The sequence below is a fragment of the Semicossyphus pulcher genome, unplaced genomic scaffold (assembly GCF_022749685.1).
Source record: "Semicossyphus pulcher isolate SPU_LCO1_2020_fin unplaced genomic scaffold, fSemPul1.0.p SCAF_16, whole genome shotgun sequence".
Taxonomy (NCBI): Eukaryota; Metazoa; Chordata; class Actinopteri; order Labriformes; family Labridae; genus Semicossyphus; species Semicossyphus pulcher.
In genome coordinates, this window is record NW_027211670.1 from 9,773,641 (window position 1) to 9,795,012 (window position 21,372).

At 40.8% G+C, this 21,372-nt stretch overlaps 1 protein-coding gene across 2 annotated transcripts; it reads left to right on the forward strand.

Moving 5' to 3' along the window:
- Positions 1-293: 293 nt before the first annotated feature.
- LOC138593481 (target of myb1 like 2 membrane trafficking protein) lies at positions 294-16,993 on the forward strand. 2 transcript variants are annotated; one of them, XM_069664504.1, is made up of 15 exons: positions 294-363; positions 801-885; positions 1,635-1,713; positions 1,958-2,107; positions 3,234-3,368; positions 3,488-3,637; positions 5,579-5,695; positions 5,907-6,040; positions 6,161-6,212; positions 8,929-9,097; positions 9,596-9,719; positions 11,314-11,389; positions 12,053-12,112; positions 12,884-12,920; positions 14,287-16,993. In XM_069664504.1, exons 1-15 carry the CDS (start codon positions 312-314, stop codon positions 14,433-14,435), a joined length of 1,569 nt encoding a protein of 522 aa, XP_069520605.1. In that variant the 5' UTR covers positions 294-311; the 3' UTR covers positions 14,436-16,993. The 2 variants fall into 2 exon arrangements, with proteins under 2 accessions (XP_069520605.1, XP_069520606.1); XM_069664505.1 differs by lacking the exon at positions 12,053-12,112.
- The last annotated feature ends 4,379 nt before the right edge of the window (positions 16,994-21,372 follow it).

Here is a 21,372-nt window from a genome sequence, read left to right on the forward strand (position 1 = left end):
TGTTTTTTCCTCCTACTATAAGCAATAGTTTCTCTCATAACGCATGACGATATATTTAAATTCTATCTCTGCATCATCTCATAACCGAACGTCTGCTACAGTAATAAAAAAACATTTGAATTTTATTGATGCAACCTTTGGTGCCTTTTATTTACAATCGCCCCACTCTCATGATGGCTGTGCCAGCTGTCCAATCACGCTTAAGGTCAGGATTTCCTAGCCAATTACGTTGCTCTGTGGGCGGGACTTATTGGACGTTTCCTCATGTATCATCATCATCCCATGGACTGACTTGTTTGTTGTCGAGCAAGATGGAGTTCCTTTTGGGAAATCCTTTCAGTACCCCTGTGGGGCATTGCATTGGTATGTAACTAGATGTTTAGGAACCGACACGGCGTGAAAATTGGATTAATATTTGTCCTGGGAATGTGTCTGTTACGTGCGATAGTCATTTGCGGGGTCGCTAGCTTTAGCATGCTAACGTCCCTGAATGAGTTCTAGAACGTTACAGCTGGAAAGCAACCGTTAGCCGCCTAGCTAACTAGTAGTAACGGTAACATCTGCTGTCATTATGCTAACACTATCGTTAACAACGTAAGGTCTGAATCTGTCATTGACAACTCTTCGGTCAGTGATAAACACAGTTATGAATACAATTAGATCTTAAATGACGACTAATAGCCAGGGAAGCTAACAGTCAGATAGCCACCAGTCATCGTCGTTTTGTTAATTGATCTGCTGTGTTTTACTGGGACTACTTTATATGTTATTCTCCTTAATACCCTAAAATTGTCTTCCAGAGAGAGCCACTGATGGCTCCCTTCAAAGTGAAGACTGGACCCTCAACATGGAAATATGTGACATCATCAATGAAACAGAGGATGGGTGAGTAACCAGGAAAAAAAGCAATCAATACCTATACCTCTTATTGATTACCTCAATTATGTGCACCAGTTTAATTCCGTCTTCCTTGCTCCTGGCTGTTTGCATTTCTGCAGCAAGTCACGCAATCAGAGTCAGTCCTTTTCCTCTTGTGTTTATCTGTGTCAGACTAAGAGAAGAAGAAGCCTGGCTCTGGCTGTGTAAAGTGGATTTATGCAAGGCCTCGTTGCTTATCTCATCCGTCCATTAACCTTGCACTGTATGTTTAAGCTGGTGTGTGAAGTCCAGGTCTTGTTTGATTAGCGGGTTGTAAACTGGCTTAGGTGGGTCTAGACAAGTGCAGTGTACTGTATTTTAGCGTCTATATTTAAAAAGGTCTGACTCTACTTTGTGTCATACAAACACTGCTGTGTAGCTGATTTGAGTTAAGTAGTGGCAAAGGACTTGGAAGCATCTACTACCCTACTACCCTACAGTAGAACTTTTACATGCAGAGATTGTGAAATATCAGAGAATCATTGACATGCCTGCACCGGGTTTTCAGCTTCCCAATTTTTGCTGTTAAGTCCATGATCCTGTCAGTGGCATTCAAATTCCCCTAAAGCCCTCGCCTATTAAGTTCTTGTTAACTGTGTTTATTCTGCTTGGAATGACTTACAAATCTATTTAAAAGCTGCCAGCACACACTATTATCCTTGTGTGTTTAATTTGTGTGCTTTTATTTCTGTGTTGATGTGTGTCTGTACGTGCAGGCCAAAGGATGCTATTAGAGCAGTGAAGAAGAGACTGAATGGCAACAGGAACTACAGAGAAGTCATGTTGGCTTTGACGGTGAGTTAAACACTGGAAGAGGAGTTTATCCACACTGTGTTTACAGTAAATACAGTGTTCAGCATGTAGTCTAGTCTTGTAATGTCACGATCTGTCAAAAAATGGGGCCACATAGTTCGCATTCACACAGAATTTGCATCCTAAATGTTGCTTCCATTCTACGTCCCGGTTGCAAAACTCTTCAATTGATTCACTTACTACCATACATTAGCATTCTGACAGCATATGTTCTGCATTTCCTCAGGTCCTGGAGACGTGTGTGAAGAACTGTGGCCATCGTTTTCATGCATTGGTCACCAGCAGGGACTTTGTCGATGGCGTGCTTGTTAAAATAATTTCACCTAAAAACAACCCTCCTACAATCGTTCAAGATAAAGTCCTCGCCTTGATCCAGGTAAGATAACAGCGCAATCTAATCAGTGAATGTCATAAAGTTCAGAAGGTCACTCCTTTTGGCAAGTATCTCATCTATACATTTTCCTTGTTTAATGCTGAGCATCAATATGAGAGAAAACTGTTTGAGTCGGTTAGCGAGAGGTGAAGGAGGGTTTGCAGCGCAGGTGTTTATTACAGTATTTCGACTGCACAGAAGGCGTCCCGTCATCCCCAGGCAGAGCCTCAGGTAAAGTGCAGTGTCTCCAGGGCTGCAGCCAAGAGCAGCTCTAGTTACCTGTCACAGCTCAGGTAACCCTGCGGGGCTCATGTGGGCTGCTCTTGTTTCCTCCAGGGGAACCATGTGACTGCAGCTTGCAGCATGGACCCGGGAGTAAAGGGGGGGGGGTATACAGTAGCTTCTGTAATTGTTCCTCGTTTGTCTAGTCATTAGAAACGCAAGCTTTTGAGAGGAGCTTGAGCTGGGAAAACTGTGTGGGAACATGCATTAAAGAGCTCTCCCTTTACACAACAGCAAGAGTATTGTTGACATTTCTTTTAGCACAATGTGTACTGCTTTGTTGTACGACAGACTGCGGCCGTGTATTGCCACTCCCTAACCACCTGCCTCATCCCTCAGGTGCTGATGTTTATACCCTGGGGTTATATAAAGAGCTTGTGTGCACAGTTAATAGTCGGAACAACATTTCAATTTTAAGGTCATGTTATGTTCATTTATCCTAGCTAAAATCTTGCCAGTCTTGGTTCTCGGTGTAGGGATTTTGCATTGGCTGATGAAGTTTTCAACCAGGATGAGAAACCAAAAAGGGAGAAAAAGGCTTGCAGTTAAATGACTCAGTCGAATCCTTTTGGATAGAAACCTCCTTCAAAGTCCTTGAGCACTTGTTTTTTAAAAGTGTGTCATGTGTTTAAGCTCTTGTAATGGCCCATTTTAGCTTTATCCTGTCCACTGCTGAGAGAGAGAGAGGAGCCAAGAGCTTTGTGGTTTGCTGACTGAATGTATTCAAGCCAGACAAACAGAAATGATCAGAGAACAGGCCTCTTTTAGTGCTCTCACATCCCCAGCTTTGTTTGCTGTGTCAGCCCTTCCCTTTAACCATTGTTTTTTCTCTCTCTTCCTTCTCCAGGCGTGGGCTGATGCATTCAGGAGCAGTCCGGACCTTACAGGTGTGGTGCAAATCTACGAGGAGCTAAAGAGGAAAGGCATCGAGTTCCCCATGTCAGAGCTGGAGACACTGTCACCTATACACACACCTCAGCGGGTAGGAAGGTGTCAAACTAAGCAGCTTAAAGTTTCTGTGCAAAGACCGAACACAGTGTGATAATCTCCCCAGATCATTCGTCTAATTCTCTGTTTTATCGCTTTCTCTGTTGCTCCTAGGTGGCATCAGCTCCAGAGGGCGACTCCACCCTTCATAAGTTCAGCACCCCTCCTCAGCCTGCCGCACCACAAGTTGTCCCACCAGCCTACCCCACCCCTCAGGTCCCCAACATTCATGCCTCTGGGTCCATCAATCCTACACCTGAACAGGTACAATGCTACTATCATAAACACACTGAATCTGAACAGTAACAGATATTTAGTCACTCTTTTGCATCCCTGCTGTTTCAACCTACTTATAATGTATGTGCTCCTACATTAAGTCACATCAATTGTTTATTCTTTACTTTTAGCTAACCCTTTTCATGTTGCCTTTTAGTTATAGCAGGTTTTAGTTGTTAATTCATCACTGCTTTTTTGTTACTTTAAGCTAAGTATTTACGTTACTAATTTGTTACTTTTAGCTAACAATTTCACCTGTTTATTCAATACTATTTGCTAACCTTTCAACTGTTCATTCAGTACTTTTAGCTAACATTTTAACTCTTTGACTTTTACTTATGGCAAACTATTTCAGCTGTGTATTCTTCCCTTTACCTTGTACCCTTAACTTACATGTCAAAAGCTTATTCAGTACTGTTAGCTAACATGTTGAGGTTTAGTCTTATTTTTAACTAACTTCTTCAACTGTTTATCTGTTACTTTTACCTAACAAGTTAATCTGTTAATGCAATGCTATTTGCTAACCTTTCAATTGCTTTTTCATCACTTTTAGCTAACTATTTGAATTGTTTACTTTTAGCCAACGATTTTAGCTGTTATTCGTTACTTTTAGCTCATTTTCAGCTGTGTCTTCATCACTTTTAGCAAACTATTTTAGCTGATTATTCAGTACTTTTTGCTAACATTTTAAATGCGCATTAAGTACTAACCTTTTCAGCTGTTATTTGTTACTTTTAGCTAACGTTTCAGCTGTTTATTTATTACTTGTAGCTAACGTTTTCAGCTGTTTATTTAGTACCTTTTGCTAACAGTTCAAAAGCTTATTCATTACTTTTAGCTAACCTTGTTAACTGTTTATTCAATACTTTTAGCTAACCTTTTCAACTGTTTATTCATTACTTTTAGCTAACCTTTTTAACTGTTTATTCATTACTTTTAGCTAACCTTTTTAACTGTTTATTCATTACTTTTAGCTAACCTTTTTAACTGTTTATTCAATACTTTTAGCTAACCTTTTTAACTGTTTATTCATTACTTTTAGCTAACCTTTTTAACTGTTTATTCATTACTTTTAGCTAACCTTTTCATGTTTATTCATTACTTTTAGCTAACCTTTTCATGTTTATTCATTACTTTTAGCTAACCTTTTCAACTGTTTATTCATTACTTTTAGCTAACCTTTTTAACTGTTTATTCATTACTTTTAGCTAACCTTTTCAACTGTTTATTCATTACTTTTAGCTAACCTTTTCAACTGTTTATTCATTACTTTTAGCTAACCTTTTCAACTGTTTATTCATTACTTTTAGCTAACCTTTTTAACTGTTTATTCATTACTTTTAGCTAACCTTTTTAACTGTTTATTCATTACTTTTAGCTAACGTTTTTAACTGTTGTCTGTTACTTTTTGCTAACGTTTCAACTCTTTATTCATTACTTTTAGCTAACGTTTTCAGCTGTTTATTTAGTACCTTTTGCTAACAGTTCAAAAGCTTATTCATAACTTTTAGCTAACTTTTTCAAATGTTAATTCATTATCTTTAAACTAACTTTTTCAACTGTTTATCTCTTACTTATAGCCAACTATTTCAGTTTATTCATTTTATTTTAGTAACTTAAAGCTTATTAATTCACCTGTTTATTCTTCACTTTCAGCTGACAATTTTCACTTTAGTGCTCACTTTCTAAATAGCTCGGATGCAACCTCAATTTCCATATGTGATGTTAGTTGTATGTATTTTGTTAAAATGGACTCTTTTTAATGGGCAGCTCACGTGTTTTTGCAAAATTAACTATTGGTTAGGGTGTTAAGGAAATTAAATGATCTTAATTTACTGGTAATATGCCTCCTCAAGGCACCAACCAATAGCTTATCTAATTGGCTTGTTAATAAACTAACTGCAAATGAATAAATCTCTATACATCCAGATTTGCCGGCTTCGCAGTGAGTTGGACGTCGTTCGTGGGAACACTAAGGTGATGTCAGAGATGTTGACTGAGATGGTGCCAGGACAGGAGGATGCTTCAGACTACGAGTTACTACAGGCAAGAAACCTGTGTGCTTGTGCATGCGTGTGTGTGTGTGTGTTTGCATGTGTGTCTCTGTATTTTTGGAAAAGTGTAAATGTGAAGAAATATAAGTCTTGTACGATTACTTTAAGAAGACTTTAACAGAGCACTAAGAAAATAGTAACCTGTCATCAATGTGCATGTGTGTGTTTGTATGTGTATCTTCTATGTGGGTTTGTGTGGGTAGGAGCTGAACAGGACTTGCAGAGCCATGCAGCAGAGGATAGTTGAGCTCATCTCCTGTGTTTCCAACGAGGCGGTAACTGAGGAGCTGCTGCATGTCAACGATGACCTCAATAACATCTTCCTACGCTACGATAGGTTAGAACACACTGACAAACACACCTAAAAATGACATCATTGTATGTTTGCACAGATTTGGTTAAGTAAAGATAAGAGCTCTTTGCCTGTGCTTTCATGTTGCCTTGTTTTCTGCCTCAGGTATGAGAGGTTCAGATCCGGGAGGTCTTCAGCTCAGAGTGTCAACAATGGGGTGAGTCAGCAGTTAGTCTCTCAGGTGGTGAAACACCCGGTGTTTGCATCATTGCTCATGCTTGCGTTTACTCATTCTTTAATGTTTCAGTGTCAGCAGTGTGAGTTGCATGTTGCATTACCAGTCAGGCTTTAGTGCTGTTATGTGTCAATTACCTGTCAGTGATTTACCAGATGTACATGCCTAACTAAATGGGAACCCAAAAAAGTCGCATATGCACCTGCTGTCATCAGAGCAAGTATCATTTGTTCACATTATGTATTTTTACAGTCAGATCTGCGCTGATGCTTTTACTGTAAGTGTCTAGTAAATGCACCAGGGGGAGACATTGCCTTTGACGATACAGTAGCCAATAGACAGCAAAGTGTTGGAATCGAGCCAATTGTATTTAGAGCTGCACTTGTGTCGTCTATGCCAGGATTGAGTACAATCAACAGTCTGCTCACAGCGTTTCAGCGCGGGCCGAGTGTTGTTCTCCAATTGGATGCTTCAGTAATCATGACAGCTGTGTTGAAAGTCTCAATTCATCACTTCTCTATTCGTCGTTTTACTTTTGTCATGCATACTTTTAACATAGGGGAACCTCACTGGTTTCTTGATCAGCTTATATTTGTAGATCTTTGTAGAGTTCAGTATAGTTGCATCTTGCCTGTAATCAATTTCCTTTTGTCTCCATCTCATCCTTCTATACTAGGGCTGCACGATTTATCGTTTTAACAATCGCAGTTGCGTTCTGCAATAGTCACTTCGCAGGACGTGCAATAGTGATGCAAATTAAGTGAAACAGGTCAAGCTGCTACTTTATTGTTGCTCGGTGCAAAACAAAAACTTGCCACTTTCTTATTTTCCATGACATGTCACATAGTGCTGCTCTTCACCCGAGCACACAAAGACCTGACGCTGTGCAGCAGAGTCTGTGCATCACCTGCATGTAAACTGGTGCATGCGATGCTGCTGCCTCACAGATTATGTGTAGTTATCAGCAGCACCTCGTCCCGCTACTCGTTAACGCTGTGGTCACATAAAGATCGTTCACGGAGCGGAATTGCCGCGCAGTGTTTACTTTTAGCGGCTACAGCTGCAGTGCACACACGGCGTGAGGTTGTGTGTGCCAACAGGAAGTAGACTTTCGTTTCTGAATGTTACTGTCACAGGGATAATCATGCTGCTTACACATACATCTGAACAGCATTTGAAATGGTAGATGACATACCGTATAAATAACGCAACTGCAGCCCACAAGTCTGTTTGTATTAATTTAAAGAGAAAGGTGTCGCTGCACCTGAACACTCTCTACTTTTTCATGCAGGTGTCAGAGTCACTGAACCAAGTGTGATAAAAGCAGGAGGGGAGTTCTGTTTTGTTAGAAGAAAATAGATTTAAAAGTCCAAATATTAAAAAGTATGATTGTTAATTGATTGTTGTTGTCGTGCAGCTCTACTGTATATACACAAAAATATTTAAAGGAACATGCACATTATTTTTAGTAGATTCTTTCTTCCTTTTTTAAATTGAGCTTTGTTTTTGTTTTCCTTTTTCCTCTTTATTAACACCTTAAACTTATCACTGTGACTCATCTCAGTTCTCTTATCCCCACTTACGCCTACACCTCTACTCTAACAAAGCTGCTTTCCCTGTTTTACCTTTCTCTGTGTCTCTCTCACTGTATGTGTCCGCTCTTTTGACTTGAAGTCGCCCAAAAAAACCTTACAACTCACAACATTATTTGAGCCGTATGCTGAGGAGGCTTGATAAAGCGTAACAGCATTAGAAAGTCTATAGGCGAACACGTTATCACTTCATTGGGTTCCCTGTTGTATTTTGGCATGTTCGTGTTTCCATAGTTCTCATGCCATTACATTGTGCTCCCTGCACAGGCATGTTACCTGTATTCACTGTCTCTTCCTTTCTGTTCTTTTCTGTTCTTCTGTTTTTCTGTGGCTAGCTGAGACAGGCAAGTATGAAAATATTGTCCACCTCCCTAAACGAGCAGCGCTGCTCACCCCACAGCGACTGTTAAAACATGGCTGAATAATATGGGCCCTTGCCTCCTCCACATGTATCTGTCACCCCATATGGCATGTTTTGACTATGCAGCCAGTGATATGACGAACCTGGAGGTAGACTGACAGTGACACGAGCTGAAGGTGGCACTAAGATGACACGCTGTCATGTTGTATTTGTATTATCTCAAAACTCCTCCAGAGCCCAAAGATCCAATCTCCCCTCCTCCCTCCCTGCTGTATTCCAAACTTCTTAAGGGGATTGTTTTGACTTCAATCAATCAAAACGATGTAGAAGTGATGGCAAATTTGACCGTTTCATCCAGTCAAACACAATTAAAACGTAAATATGTCTTTAATAGAGCAACATCTTCCCCCTTAAGAAACTGTTTTTCCAGAAACTTCCTTAATTTCCTCAGTCACCGACATTTTCATGCTCTCCTGAAGCTAACCAACACGTTTTTCAAGTTTGTACTTAAACTCATTATGCACCATGCTTTTTATCTTTTATAAGACGACACATTTTGTGTTTTTCCTTGTTTTTTCTTCCATTTTTTTTCAGACACAGTCCAGGAACTCTGTTCAGTATAACCCTGCCTCTCCTTAGCCTCCAACTAAAGGATTTATTTTGCTGCTTACGGGCCAGAAACCCTAAATCCTTCTCCCAGCTATGACGTAAAGCAACAGCTATAGTGTATTTCTTTTTCTACCAGGTCCTTAGTGAGGCTACAGAAGACAACCTCATAGACCTCGGCCCGGGCTCCCCGGCGGTGGTCAGCAACATGCCGAACGCAGCCCCGACCAGCTTGCCCGCCACCATCACAGCCCCAGCAGTGAGGCCCTCCTCCCCGGCCACGCTGGCCTCCCGCCTGGCTGGTCTCGGTACGCACGCACAACCTCAGACGTCAGCCAAGTCCTCATTCAGAGATATCACAGATGATACAACATAATGCAACAAATCACATCAATCAAATACATTTCTAGATTAAAGGAACAGTTCAACACTTTGGGAAATAATCCCTACAAGTTGTATCAGGTCTCACCCTTAAGGAGATCGTTGTTGCTATAATAAGTTACCTGCCTTCTGTACATTAACCTGGTCATTACATAATACTGTATGTTCTAAATAAATGATTAATTTGTCATGACATGGTGCAGTGAATCTATTGTCTACTGCCTCCTTAAAGGCAGTTAAAATGCTACTTAAACCACTGCACCTGCACCACTGCAGACTGTAAGCCTGCTACTATGTCCTACAATCGTAGCTTGAACGTTTTGACAGGGATGCAGAGCCCCTCTAGAAAAATGGGATTCAGTTATCTTCTTGTGAGGAATATTGCTCTGTTTTTTGGTCAATAAAGTATCTTTATTTCCCTCCAGACATGGGCGCAGACAGCGTGAGCAGCACCCTGAGCTCCCTGCCCAGCTGTAAGCCTCCTGCTCAGGACGACTTTGACGTCTTTGCTCAAACCAGGACCGGAAGTCTGCCTGAGCCAAACAAGACGTAAGAACACATTAGAACTTTAAGCAGTGAGGAGTTGTTTGCTGGTTATGAAACAGACTGAAATTATTTCTGAATACTCCGTACGACCGACAAAAGCAAACCAGTCCATCAGCTATAAGATTGATTATTTCTATACAGTTATTTTTAATGCCTGAAACTGCTGGTGGGGGGTAGGTGTCAGACAAAGCGATCAACTGCACTCTGCCTTTAACATTTTCCCTGGCAAAAATTTAAAGTGAGTGATACATATGACTGTTAAAGAAAGCAGTGTGTTAAAAATCTCTAAGCATGTTCAGTACAAAAACAGCAAAGAGATCAGAGGTACGGCTTTGTCCATAGGGGGCGCCAAAATAAAAGTTCCTCACAGCAGCTTTAACTGTTGAGACTACACTTCTTTCTTTTTTTCGGCATCAAAATGTATAGTTTATGCAGTTTTACACAGGTTTTTATAGGGTTTGGCTTGTAGGACCCCATGGTCAATTTGAGGGGTATTGATTAATCATTTTGTGCACAATATGTTAGTTAACAACATATATGAAAAGTATATGAACGCATTTAAAATGTTACCTTCAGTCCATAGTAGAGGTGGGAATCACAGCGTAACTCACAATACAAAACCATACGTTAAGATATACAATGCATGACCCACAATTACAATAATATCATGATACAGCGATTCGGCCAATTCATTTCTGTTCACATTAAACTCATTCACGTCATAAGCTCCACCGCAAGTAGCCATGAAGTAGCAGCACAGTGAGTCTAAATAGCAGGGAAATCTGTTTAGAGTGTCATATATTTGTAAGTTAAACGATCGATATTTGGCGCTAACCCATCGATAATTTTATTGCACCGGTCAGGATGATGATATATTGCCGTATCTATATTTTGTCCAACCCCTAGTCCAGTCTTACTGTCAACAATCCTATCGTTGGAGAAGCTGGAAGCAGAAAATGTTGGAATTTTTGCTTAAAGTTGTAATCTCGAAGGTCTCAGTTTCGTTCTCTTTGGCGGCACCTGTGGTGATAAACGGAGGAGCACACTTCCCAGATATCCAGCATGTGTGACGTCCACGGTTGGCTCCGGGTGTAGCTCTTGATTTCCCCCCTGACGGTCGCTTTCCTTTTTAGACTGTTTGCCTTCATCTGAGCGTCGAGTTTGTTTCTTTTTCTTTGGATTTTCACTTATTGTTGAAGTTGTATCTGTAGTCATCGATCTTTTCTTTGTTTGTTCAGCCATAGTAGATTACTGTTTACTTGCAACACTTGCAGAGACCGGAAAAGCAGCCGCTTAGCTCCGCCTACCCTCTCTGGCAGACCAACCACTGCTGGCTGATGGAAAACGCGTCACTAATTGGGCGCCCAGTCTGTAATACTGCAAATTTAAAGACTTACATCAGTGGGCTATAGGCACCATTGTGTTACCTCATTCAGCGATTTAACAGACATTTATTTACATGAAAATCTTCCAGATTATATCTTTTAAAAAGTGACTCGGATAATTTTAATTATTGCAGCTCTAAGCATAATTCCTATGATTAAAGAAAAAGTTATTAACAGTGTTATACACATCTTATTTCCACCTCTCGTCTCAGCTCTACATCAGAAGACAGCAAAGACCCCGGCAGCCTCCCTCCCACTCTGGAAGTGGTACAGCCGACTGCAGGAGCGGTGAGTCTCACTGTTTCGGGCTTTTATATCCAATGCGGGCTCCAATCTACAATCAGCGTCTCTGTAAACTCACAAAGAACATCTGGAATGAGTGTGTGTGTGTGTGTGTGTGTGTGCGCGCCACGCATTGAGCTTTGCCACGATGGAGCTGATTCCTAGTGCTTACGCTGCTCGATGCTAATTGCTAAATTAGTTAACCAAATTGGGTTAACACTTTGAAGCTTGTATTAAAGATTTTGTCTGTTGGTGTTTCTAACTGAGCCAGTTTAACAGCATGTGTGAATATTTCGGCTACATTTCCTGCAGTTTAAGGGGTAGGGGGGTTTAAGTGCTTCTCATTCTTTGCTGCTGTGTTTAATGTACTAACATAACTGACACAGGTTTAGGTTGTCTGCTTAAGTGAATGTGCTGCTTCTTTTGGACTTTTATTTGAGTAAAAAGCTCAAATAAACTTTGAGCTTTGGTTGCCTGATGAAGTGACCTGCTGCTGCTTGCATGAGCGCTGTGTCTGCCCATTACCATCCTTTTATTTTTTCATCACAAAATACCTCCTTAAGTTGCATTTGAGTTCATCATATTTTTTGTTGTGTTTTGGGTGGATGCTTTGTTTCTGTTGTGGCATTGCTGCCCCCCCCCTCCTGGTCTTGCTGCTGCCCACCGTAGGGTGTCGGAGGTCAGTCCTCTGTCATGGATGACATAGAGGAGTGGCTGTGTACTGATGTGGTGAGCCCATCATGATTTTTATTTCTGCCTGGAGTTCTGTTTCCCTTTTATGTTTTCCTTCATTCATTCTGTTTTATCATCTCATCTCATTTTTGAAAACATTAAAGTAACACATTTCTTTCACATTTCCTTGCTGTTGATCAATCCTTGTTCACCTTAAGTTACTAACAGTGTGCTGTGGAGACAAACTGACATTATTAAGACACAATCTGGTAAAATGAGCATGAGGTTTTGAATGCTTTCACATCACCGAACACATTATTACCACTCCGGCTTGTGGTAGTCTGCCCTGACCTTTGACCTCCACGTTTATACTCTTTTTCCTACTAACATAACCAAATCACAACCAAACCTTGAGACTCGTCTGGACTCATCCAGCTAACACTTTAAAGGAAAACACTGTTACAAGACTTGATGCTCATTTTACACAAAAACCATGTCACATTGTTGAGTGGTGATATCCAGCTGTTTTGGTTGGGAAACAACTGGTGGAGTTGTTTTGGTGTTCATGGTTTTTCCCATAAATGGACACCATTAGAGAGTTTGTATCCATGGTAACGACGGGTAAGTGGCTCCTTAATGTATAATAACGGGTAAGTGAGTGTGTGAAAAACAACCACGGTGCTGTTGTTGGTGGTTTTGGGCGCATGGGCAGGATCAGAATTGTACTCAGGTTTGTGGTGGTTTGCAGTGGATAAAGTTTAAGGTGGATTAAGTTTATAGAATCAGATCCCAGGTGTGACATGTTATGTCTTTCTATCTTTTCAACAGAAAGGAGATGAAGGGGAGGAAGGCGTGACAAGTGAAGGTAAGCAAACATAAATCTCCTTTTAAATTTAGAGTTCCAGTACCGCCTTAAATATGGGATCAGTACTGGTGAGTCTGCCAGACTATGCACCAGTCCGATACCTTAATTTATAACTCTCTAAAACACTTGCACTGCACTGCCACCATTGATTTATCATGGCTGCAACTATTGTTTTAGAGCAACGGGGGAAAATGGTTTCAGGTAATTTAACAGCAGCACTGTTTCACTGTGCTTGCAGACAATGTAACACAATATTTAGAAAATCCCACAAGTACTAGGTTAAAATAGTTCGGCATTTTTAATTAGTTTTTGTTAGTTTTTTCAATTTCAGTTTTGTTTCAATTAGTTCTTATTGCTGGTGTGTACGGAAGCCCTAAGAGGACATGCATCCATATATCTTATTTCCTAATATGGGATACTTGTCAGCGGCAAATTAAATTATGTATGAATTTAAACATATATATGTATATATAAAATAATGAATAAGTAATGTAAATTAATAAAGTATAAATGTAAATAAAAAAGATGATATTTTCTCAATTTTATTTAATTTTAGTTAGAATTATAAACACAAAAATAATTTTCTGTCAGTTCTTTTTTTTTTTTTTTTTTCAGTTAAAGAAAATGTTTTTATTATTTTGTTAGTTTTCATTAATAATAACGACCTTTTACCAGTAAATGATCATATATGAAATTGACCCTTCCATAAGCCCCTCCCCTGAACGGTCACTGTCATATCATACGTTAGCAACCGTAACTAGGCGCGGGAGGCCTGTCGAGCTTTCAGAACAAGGAGAAATGCTGAAACAGTGTGCATATGGAATCTGCAAGTCCGACAGCAGGTATCGTTAAAGTTAAGAGAGGGGTGTTGAATTTTTCCAGCAGGAGCCAGGAGAGATGTCTCACATGGATAAAACAAAACAAAAACGCAACTCAACATGGGACTTTTATTTTATGAGGTTTTGGTACTTACTCTTTACAAGGTAAATCATGTACTTGAGAGTACCCCCCACCCCTGTAATCTTCAATTTACCTGCTCCCTGTGTAGTCACAGGCAACTGGTCTCCGCTTGCAATCCTGTCTGACCTTCGCTACCACCACCGGTGACATCACTGTGAACATGACTGTTATAGTTGAAAACGCCATAATATTAACATGCAGATGCGAAAGCTTGACAGGCATAGCAACAGTAACCAAGGGGGGGCGGGACTTAACGAAGGGTCAATTGTAACAGTGTCCCAAGTTTCTGTTACTATTAAATAATACTGGCTTTGTAACATCTATACTCTATATTCTAGCTGCACTTTGACCTCTTCCCCTCACAAATTTACATTCTGTTTTCCTCCTTTGGTTTTATTTCCTCCAGAGTTCGATAAGTTCCTGGAGGAGAGAGCCAAAGCTGCAGAGATGGCCCCCAGCCTACCGTCGCCCCCCAGTGGTGAACCGGGTGCAGGGCCGGCAACCCCCAGCCGCAAGAAGCCAGACAGGCCGGAGGACGCTTTGCTCGCCATGTAGACCCTCCACCCCTCTGAAGACCCCGAGCTGCACCAACTGAGGAGAGACACTTAAACACATCCACCTCCGCTCTGATTCATCACAACACTTTTCAGTTACACTACAAAGATTTGCTCTCCTTATTAAAAAAAAAAGGGAATAGTTCATTATTTTCTCACAAGAAGGGAAACGAAACAAAAGGATCTCCCGTGTCAGAGACTGTGAGGCAGCCTGCTTTCTCCTTCCTCTCTACGTGTGAACAATCTCCCTCCGCCTGTTTGGACTGCAGAGCTTCATGTTGCAGCTAATCCTAAAAAAAATAGTTTTATAAAAGAAGCTTCCTGCCGTCTGAAATCAGTTTCTTACCCAGGCCCGTAAAGCATGCATCGACACCTTCAAACTCTCCGAATCATTTTTACGATTAAAAGCAGAAATATTCCGTTTGTTATTGTCGGCAGGAGCGAGCCTCCCAGGATATTGTTTTGGTGTTTGTATCAGTCCCTTTGCAAGTCAGTCTGAGTTGAATTGTAAATCTGTAAATGACAAATGTCGACTTTATTAGCCGTGTGTATATTTAAGCTACAGATGTATGAAAGAGATGTTCATTTAATGTAGATTTTTGAAAACAAAAAAAAAAGGGTTTATCATCCAGCTGCTCTGACGAAAGGGATGTACCTCACTGGGGTCACCAGAAAAGGGAACCGTGTGATCATTTACAAAAACTAACTGAGAGAGAAGAAGAAGAAAATGTAGTTTTTGTAATTGGCATAATTATTGCGCACTGCACCAACAAATGTGTTGTAGATTTCTCTGATTTAATGACAGATGAGATTACGTTGCTGAGATTTTATTAGCCTGAAGCTGCTGTCTGACTTTTATTTTGAAGGTAGTTTTGTCGTAATTCCATCTGCTGAAAAAAACTTGTATGTTTCTATTTTAATTTCTTTTTTTTAGTAGATGGCGCTGTATGGTTTCTGTTCTGACTTCACAGGACCAAATTTGTGCTGAATGTGGGAGGAAAATTCTCGATAATTTGGTTCACACTACGGATGCACGATATTATCGGTATCTGTCATTTCTCTGCTGATATTTTCCGCCGATAGAAAAGCGTTTTCATTTTGCCTAAAAGCTCGATGATTCCCGAAAAAAACTTGACGTAATGCTACGACATTAACTCAGCGCGAGTTGGCGCACTGTCTGCGCAAAGTAATCAACAATATACAAATAAAGACAAAAAAGTCACAGAAACTCCAATTAATAGTTATGAAAAGTTAAACAACTTTCACAGCTTGGCTCACATTCTCATTTTAAGAGAGTAATAAGAGTAGGCATGATATAAATTCCACTACAGACTTTATTCTCTGCAATTAGGTGGAAAAAAACGCGCCTAATATATCGGTATCGAAATCAGCAAAAGGGGTTGGAAAATATCAGCTATGGGCAAATATGAGCTATCGTGCATCCCCAGCTCACACACACTAAATCCTGTCCGTTCAAAACACCTCAAACATCCAGGGACGTAATGAGAATCACACTACAGAAGCTGTTTGCACCATTATCGCTCCGTTTATTTCCTTTATGCTGACCTTTCAACGTGACATTTGTTTGCAGAAACGAGCTGGCTGCAGACACGGCGCCGCAAATGAGACGTTTTGCTCTTTTCGACGACAGTAAATGCAACATGTAACGCAATCACAACAAGCTGAGAACAAGCGCGCACCTTTGGTCTCGTGCTGTAAATCACTTAACACTAAACCAAATGTCATTAATGAGGGACATCATTTATTCAGCACTATTTTGTTTTTCTGTGCAGATCAGTATTTTAATCATTTTATTGTACGAAAAAGAAAAATGGGGAATGAGCTGTGTTAAGGTACAGAATGAGAAATTGTGGTAACGCTGTTTGTTTTAGTGTTTCTGGCTTTAGTTTAACTTTTCTACATTGCTGCTGGCTAATGTATCTTAATCGTCATGGTTCTGTTTGCTGGATATTCTTGTTTTTAAATGTGTCCACACAGAGTTTAGCTCAATCCTAGCTGTAAGAAGATCCGTTAATCTCATGAAGGACACTGATTTTTCATTATTATCACTCAAATTTTCTTGGACCGTAAGCACATGGCGAAACAGACTTAATTAACTTTCTTTGGACACTTTTAAGGAGCATCAACATTGCACATTTCTAAAGGGAAACCTCCTTCTCTTCCCTTAGTTTTAGTGTTCAACCTGTGTGTATGTGTGTGTGTGTGTCAGCTGTTCTGTAACTTCTCAGTTCATTGGGGAAAAAAAGACGCCTCCAAGTGTGTGTACATGTCGTCACTCTCCTCTTTCATACAGCCCAGGACCCTCCCGGTTTATTTCAGTGACGTGAAACTGAATCTCGGCGTTCCTGAAACTGCCAGATGTTTTTATTTTTTTCTGCAGAAGAACAACGCGTTTCTTTGTGCGCCTGTGGATGAAATGAAAAGATGCTGATAAAGGAGGCCGTGCTGTGTGACTGCTACTTTCCTGAGTTGCCTCATCTCTCGTTTCTCTTTGTGTTGTTTGACTTATGCATGAACTCTAATAAAACACTAGCAGTGTGTCGGCATCCTTGTCTTTTATTTTGATAGGAGTCGAGTATTTCCTGCTGTATGTAACCACCACTCCAGCCCTCTCCCCGGCATGCCATCCTTCGCCCTCTTCAGATGGTAAAATGACCGGTAGTGAACCCTTTCCATCTACCTTACCCACACCCCCTCCTTCCTCTCCCGCCTCTCTCTGGAGGCCCGTGGGCCCCACACCAGGGGCTTCCCCATTGGTCGTCAGGAATCGCCTCATCCCAGACGTGGCCCCTCTCGCTCTGGCTCAGTCACTGGAGCGATTTTCCCGGTCAAAAAGAAAGAGGGGTGTGCCTGTCAGACAGTGGACTGGACTACACTCGTGCACAGGGTGTCTGTTTGGCTCGACATGTGCTGCTTTTAATGGCTAAATCATTCTCTGAAGTCCTACTGCACGTAAAGAACCGGTGGATTTCTCTCTTATGAGGTAAATGGATGCTTTTGTTTTACACTGAAGGAGAATTTAATGTGGAAAAAATGTGGCTTTTTAGAAATGTGTTCCATTTTTAGAAAGTATTTTAGATTTCTGGAGGAAAACTACATTCAAATATGATGCTAATTAAGAAAACAAATCATGCCATGTGCTGCTTGTTGGTGTAATGCAATATACTGTACATGAATGGGACCAAATGGCTGTGCATGTTCATTAATACACACAAAAATTATACACATTGCTTATATTTTCTGTTTCTAATATAAAAATGTGTGTTACAGAGGGCTGTGTCTGTGTGTGGTGATGTTGGATTCTCCAGATCTGGTTCACTGAGGAGCAGAAAACAGAGGAACTACTTTTTCTCCCCCAAGACGACACAAGCAGTCAGTTAGCACACTCTGCTGGTTGGATTACGGAGCCTGATCACACACGTGTCAGAGGTCAAATTCAGTGGAGAAATGACTTGATAATACGTGATAAGAGACAACCTGAACTGTCAGTAAAGATGGTTAAAGAGATGTGCCCTCTGTAAAACAGTATGAAAAGAACAAGAATCTGCACCCCTGGATGATACGTCTGGATGGATTGCAGGCCAGAGCTGCGGTGCATTGTAGTTGCATTGCATGTCATGCTCACACAGTGCAATGGATCTGCTCTGCAACACAGAACTTGGTCATAAAACAACTCTATTTCACACGTTGTTAGCTTATATATATATATATCTTTGATCACTTTATATAGAATGTAGATAATTTATGTCTGTATAATGTGGGTGGATATGATGACAGGAAATGAGCCCGCACCGCTAAAGGCCACAAGGGCACCCCTGTTTTTTTGGATTTAAATAAAGATTGAAAGATACAGACAAAGAGATACATTTTATATTTTAAAAAAGTAAAAAATAAATAAATAAAAGTAATCTGAAGCAGTAAAACTGTCAGTTTGATTTTAATCTTTTAAATATTTCCTGTAGTAGGGATAGTCAGGATTATGTGACTTTTTTTTTTTTTTTTGTATTTTACACTTTTGTAGTCTGTTATGTTTTGCCTTGTATTGCTATTTTTTTCCAGTGAGGGAAAGTTATCGGGTATATCAACTCAGGTATTGTACTTGAGTGCAGTTTTGAGGTACCATTAGGTACCAGTTTAGGTATTAGGTATCAGTTTCATTAATTTGACAGCTTTAGTTACTTTGCAAAAACAGACAAATAACACAAAATAAACTAAATATAAAATATAACTATAACTGTTATTTTTTTTCATTCCCAGGTATATATTCACAAGCTACCTACCAGATTGTAGTAGCTAAAAACCTTCTTTTACCAGCTGCAATAAACTTATGGACCCATTAAAGCATCAATACTTACGATAGAATAATACATTACTTTGAAATGCATCATACTGCACTAAGAGCACTTTCACTTTGGGTACTCTGAGTATATCTTGATGATAGTGTTGTAGTCGAGTCACCCAAGGAAAATATGAGTCAAGTCCGAGTCGAGTCCCTAATACTTGAATCAGAGTCCAAGTCAGGTCCCAATTACCTGAGCTTGAGTCCTAGTCCCCATTACCGAAGGCTAAGTCAAAGTCGAGTCCTGTTTACCTGATACCCAGTTCGGGTCGAGTCTTCCATTACCTGAGGCCGAGTCCAGGTCGAGTCCTCCATTACCTGAGGCCGAGTCCAAGTCCCCTTTACCAAAGGCAGAGTCCGGGTTGAGTCCCCTTTACCTGAAGCCGAGTCAAGTCCTCCATCACCTGAGGCCGAGTCCAAGTCCCCTTTACCTAAGGCCAATCCAGGTCGAGTCCCTATTACTTGAGTCCGAGTCAAGTCCCCAATATCTGAGCCAGAGTCCAAGTCTTGTCCCCATTACCTAAGGCAGAGTCAGAGTCGAGTCCCCATTACCTAAGGCCGAGTCAGAGTCGAGTCCCCATTACCTGAATCCAAGTCCAAGTCCTCAAGGAGACGCACAAAAATGCAAAACAGTGAAGTGATCAAAAATACCCCGCGACCTTACCAAACATCTTGGTACATGTTATTAACAGTCCAAGTGGTCTTGAGATAACTTTGGTTATGATTTGGTGCTTTACAAATAAAATTTGATTGAAGTAACGTCAGCATTTCATTTACTTTTCTGGGTGCTTCCTGGACAGATAAAGTTTGAGGTTGTCCCTGTTTTCTCCTCAGTGGTTTGAGTCCAAGCGCTCCTGGATGCTAATACCTCTTCAGTTTTTGTGCAGTTTTGACTGCCGGACTTTTTGTAACAGTATTTACTGTTTTCCACCAGAGTTCGTCCATCATTGCCACATTTAAGTGTTAAACCTTGAATTAGGACGTTTTCGGCAGGCGGTAAATTCAGTATGAAAATACTTGAGTCTGTTGTGTTGGATATCAAACACCGGGTCAAATCATGACCCTCCAGTGTAAGACGGACTGAATGTCTGAAAGTCTACCACAGGTGAAGTGTTTATAATATGAAAAATGACACATTTAAACACACGTCTGGCAGATTTGTTTCATTTGAATGTCAGCCCCCCTTTTCTTTATTAAATTGCCTATTTTCCATTTTTCCCTCCAGTCAGTCACTTCTGCAGTACCCCTGGCAGGGACAGTCCAAGTGTAAACACGTCTCCTTGCTGCCATTGATTGACATGCTGTGTTGATTTTCTCATTACTGACGCACACTTGAAGCCATTTCAAAATAAAAGCATATTCCAGTAGCTCTCAAATGTCAAAGGGCAGAGACGTGTGTATGTCAAAGTCCCTGGGGTGTTACGCTGATGTTCATCAGCTTAGTGTGTTTCTAATGTAGCTCAAATTAACAGATAAGAACACAAGAAAAACACCTTTCCTCTCATATTTATCATCACCCCAGTAAGCCCCACTACAGCCTGAACAAGCGCTTGACTCTAAACGACCTATTTATGTTTATGATTTATTTTATATTAACGTTGCAGATCAATGCTTTCCCAATTTCCCTCCACCTGCAGTGCTGCTGTTCTCTGCCCCTGAGCTGCTAATTTAATGTAGTCTGAAAGAAAATGCGTCTCCACACTCGTATAAATGAGAAGTATTAGCGTGTGCGTGATAACAAACAACTGTTCGGAGGATTAAGAAGGAAAGAGGATGGATTTGGGAGTTGTTTAATAGAGGCCATTCATCGGGACACCGCGCCGGTAGCTACACCTTCATTCACTCACAACATAATCTGCGCGTTGACTTTTCGGGCCTGACTGCTGCCTTTGCTTTCCTCTTTAGCTGCCTCAGAAGAGCCGCGTAGCCTCGGAGCACTTTATGCTAAGTTAATTTACCCAAATATATCCGCGGCATCGCGGCGGCCCCCGCTATTCAACATCAACAACTTTGTTAATGGAAACTTGCTGATCCATAAACGCTCGTGCCGCCGCAGACGTTAGCTGGGGGGCAGTTCACATATGAATGTTAAAAACGCACACAATCGATGAGGGGCATTTGCAAAGGAGGCATAAGGTGTGTTTAATTATAACTGCGTTACACAGGGTTTGTGTTTGTGGGGGGAGGGGTTGCCGTTCAGGCTCAGGCAGGGGCCTCCTGTATTTAAATAGGGTCACATCTCTGCCTCACCTTGCAAGTGTTATGCTATATTAAATGCCACTCATGTTAAGTGTGTTGAAACCCTCCTCTGATGTAGTCAAGACATAATATAAAGGTTAAATTGAAAAATGTCCCTTCAACGGTGCAGCTACACGCCATGATTGATCTCCCTCGTACAGGCAGGAAATGTTAGCGAGATCTCGGCCTCGTTTTAACTGTGTGAATACAAAATGTTGTAATAAGGATTGACGGGATTAGAATTTAAGTGTCAGTCAATCAGGATTTCAAAAGGTCAATAATGAAATTAGCTAAATGTGAAGAGAAACGACGGAGATCAGTCAAAACAGGCCTTTCTACA

Bases quoted from the DNA above. Each gene is read 5' to 3' on its own strand.
- LOC138593481 (XM_069664504.1), top strand. From the start codon at position 312: ATGGAGTTCCTTTTGGGAAATCCTTTCAGTACCCCTGTGGGGCATTGC. The intron at 364-800 runs GTATGTAACTAG...ATTGTCTTCCAG, and splicing joins CCCTGTGGGGCATTGCATTG to AGAGAGCCACTGATGGCTCC. The intron at 9,720-11,313 runs GTAAGAACACAT...CTCTCGTCTCAG, and splicing joins CTGCCTGAGCCAAACAAGAC to CTCTACATCAGAAGACAGCA.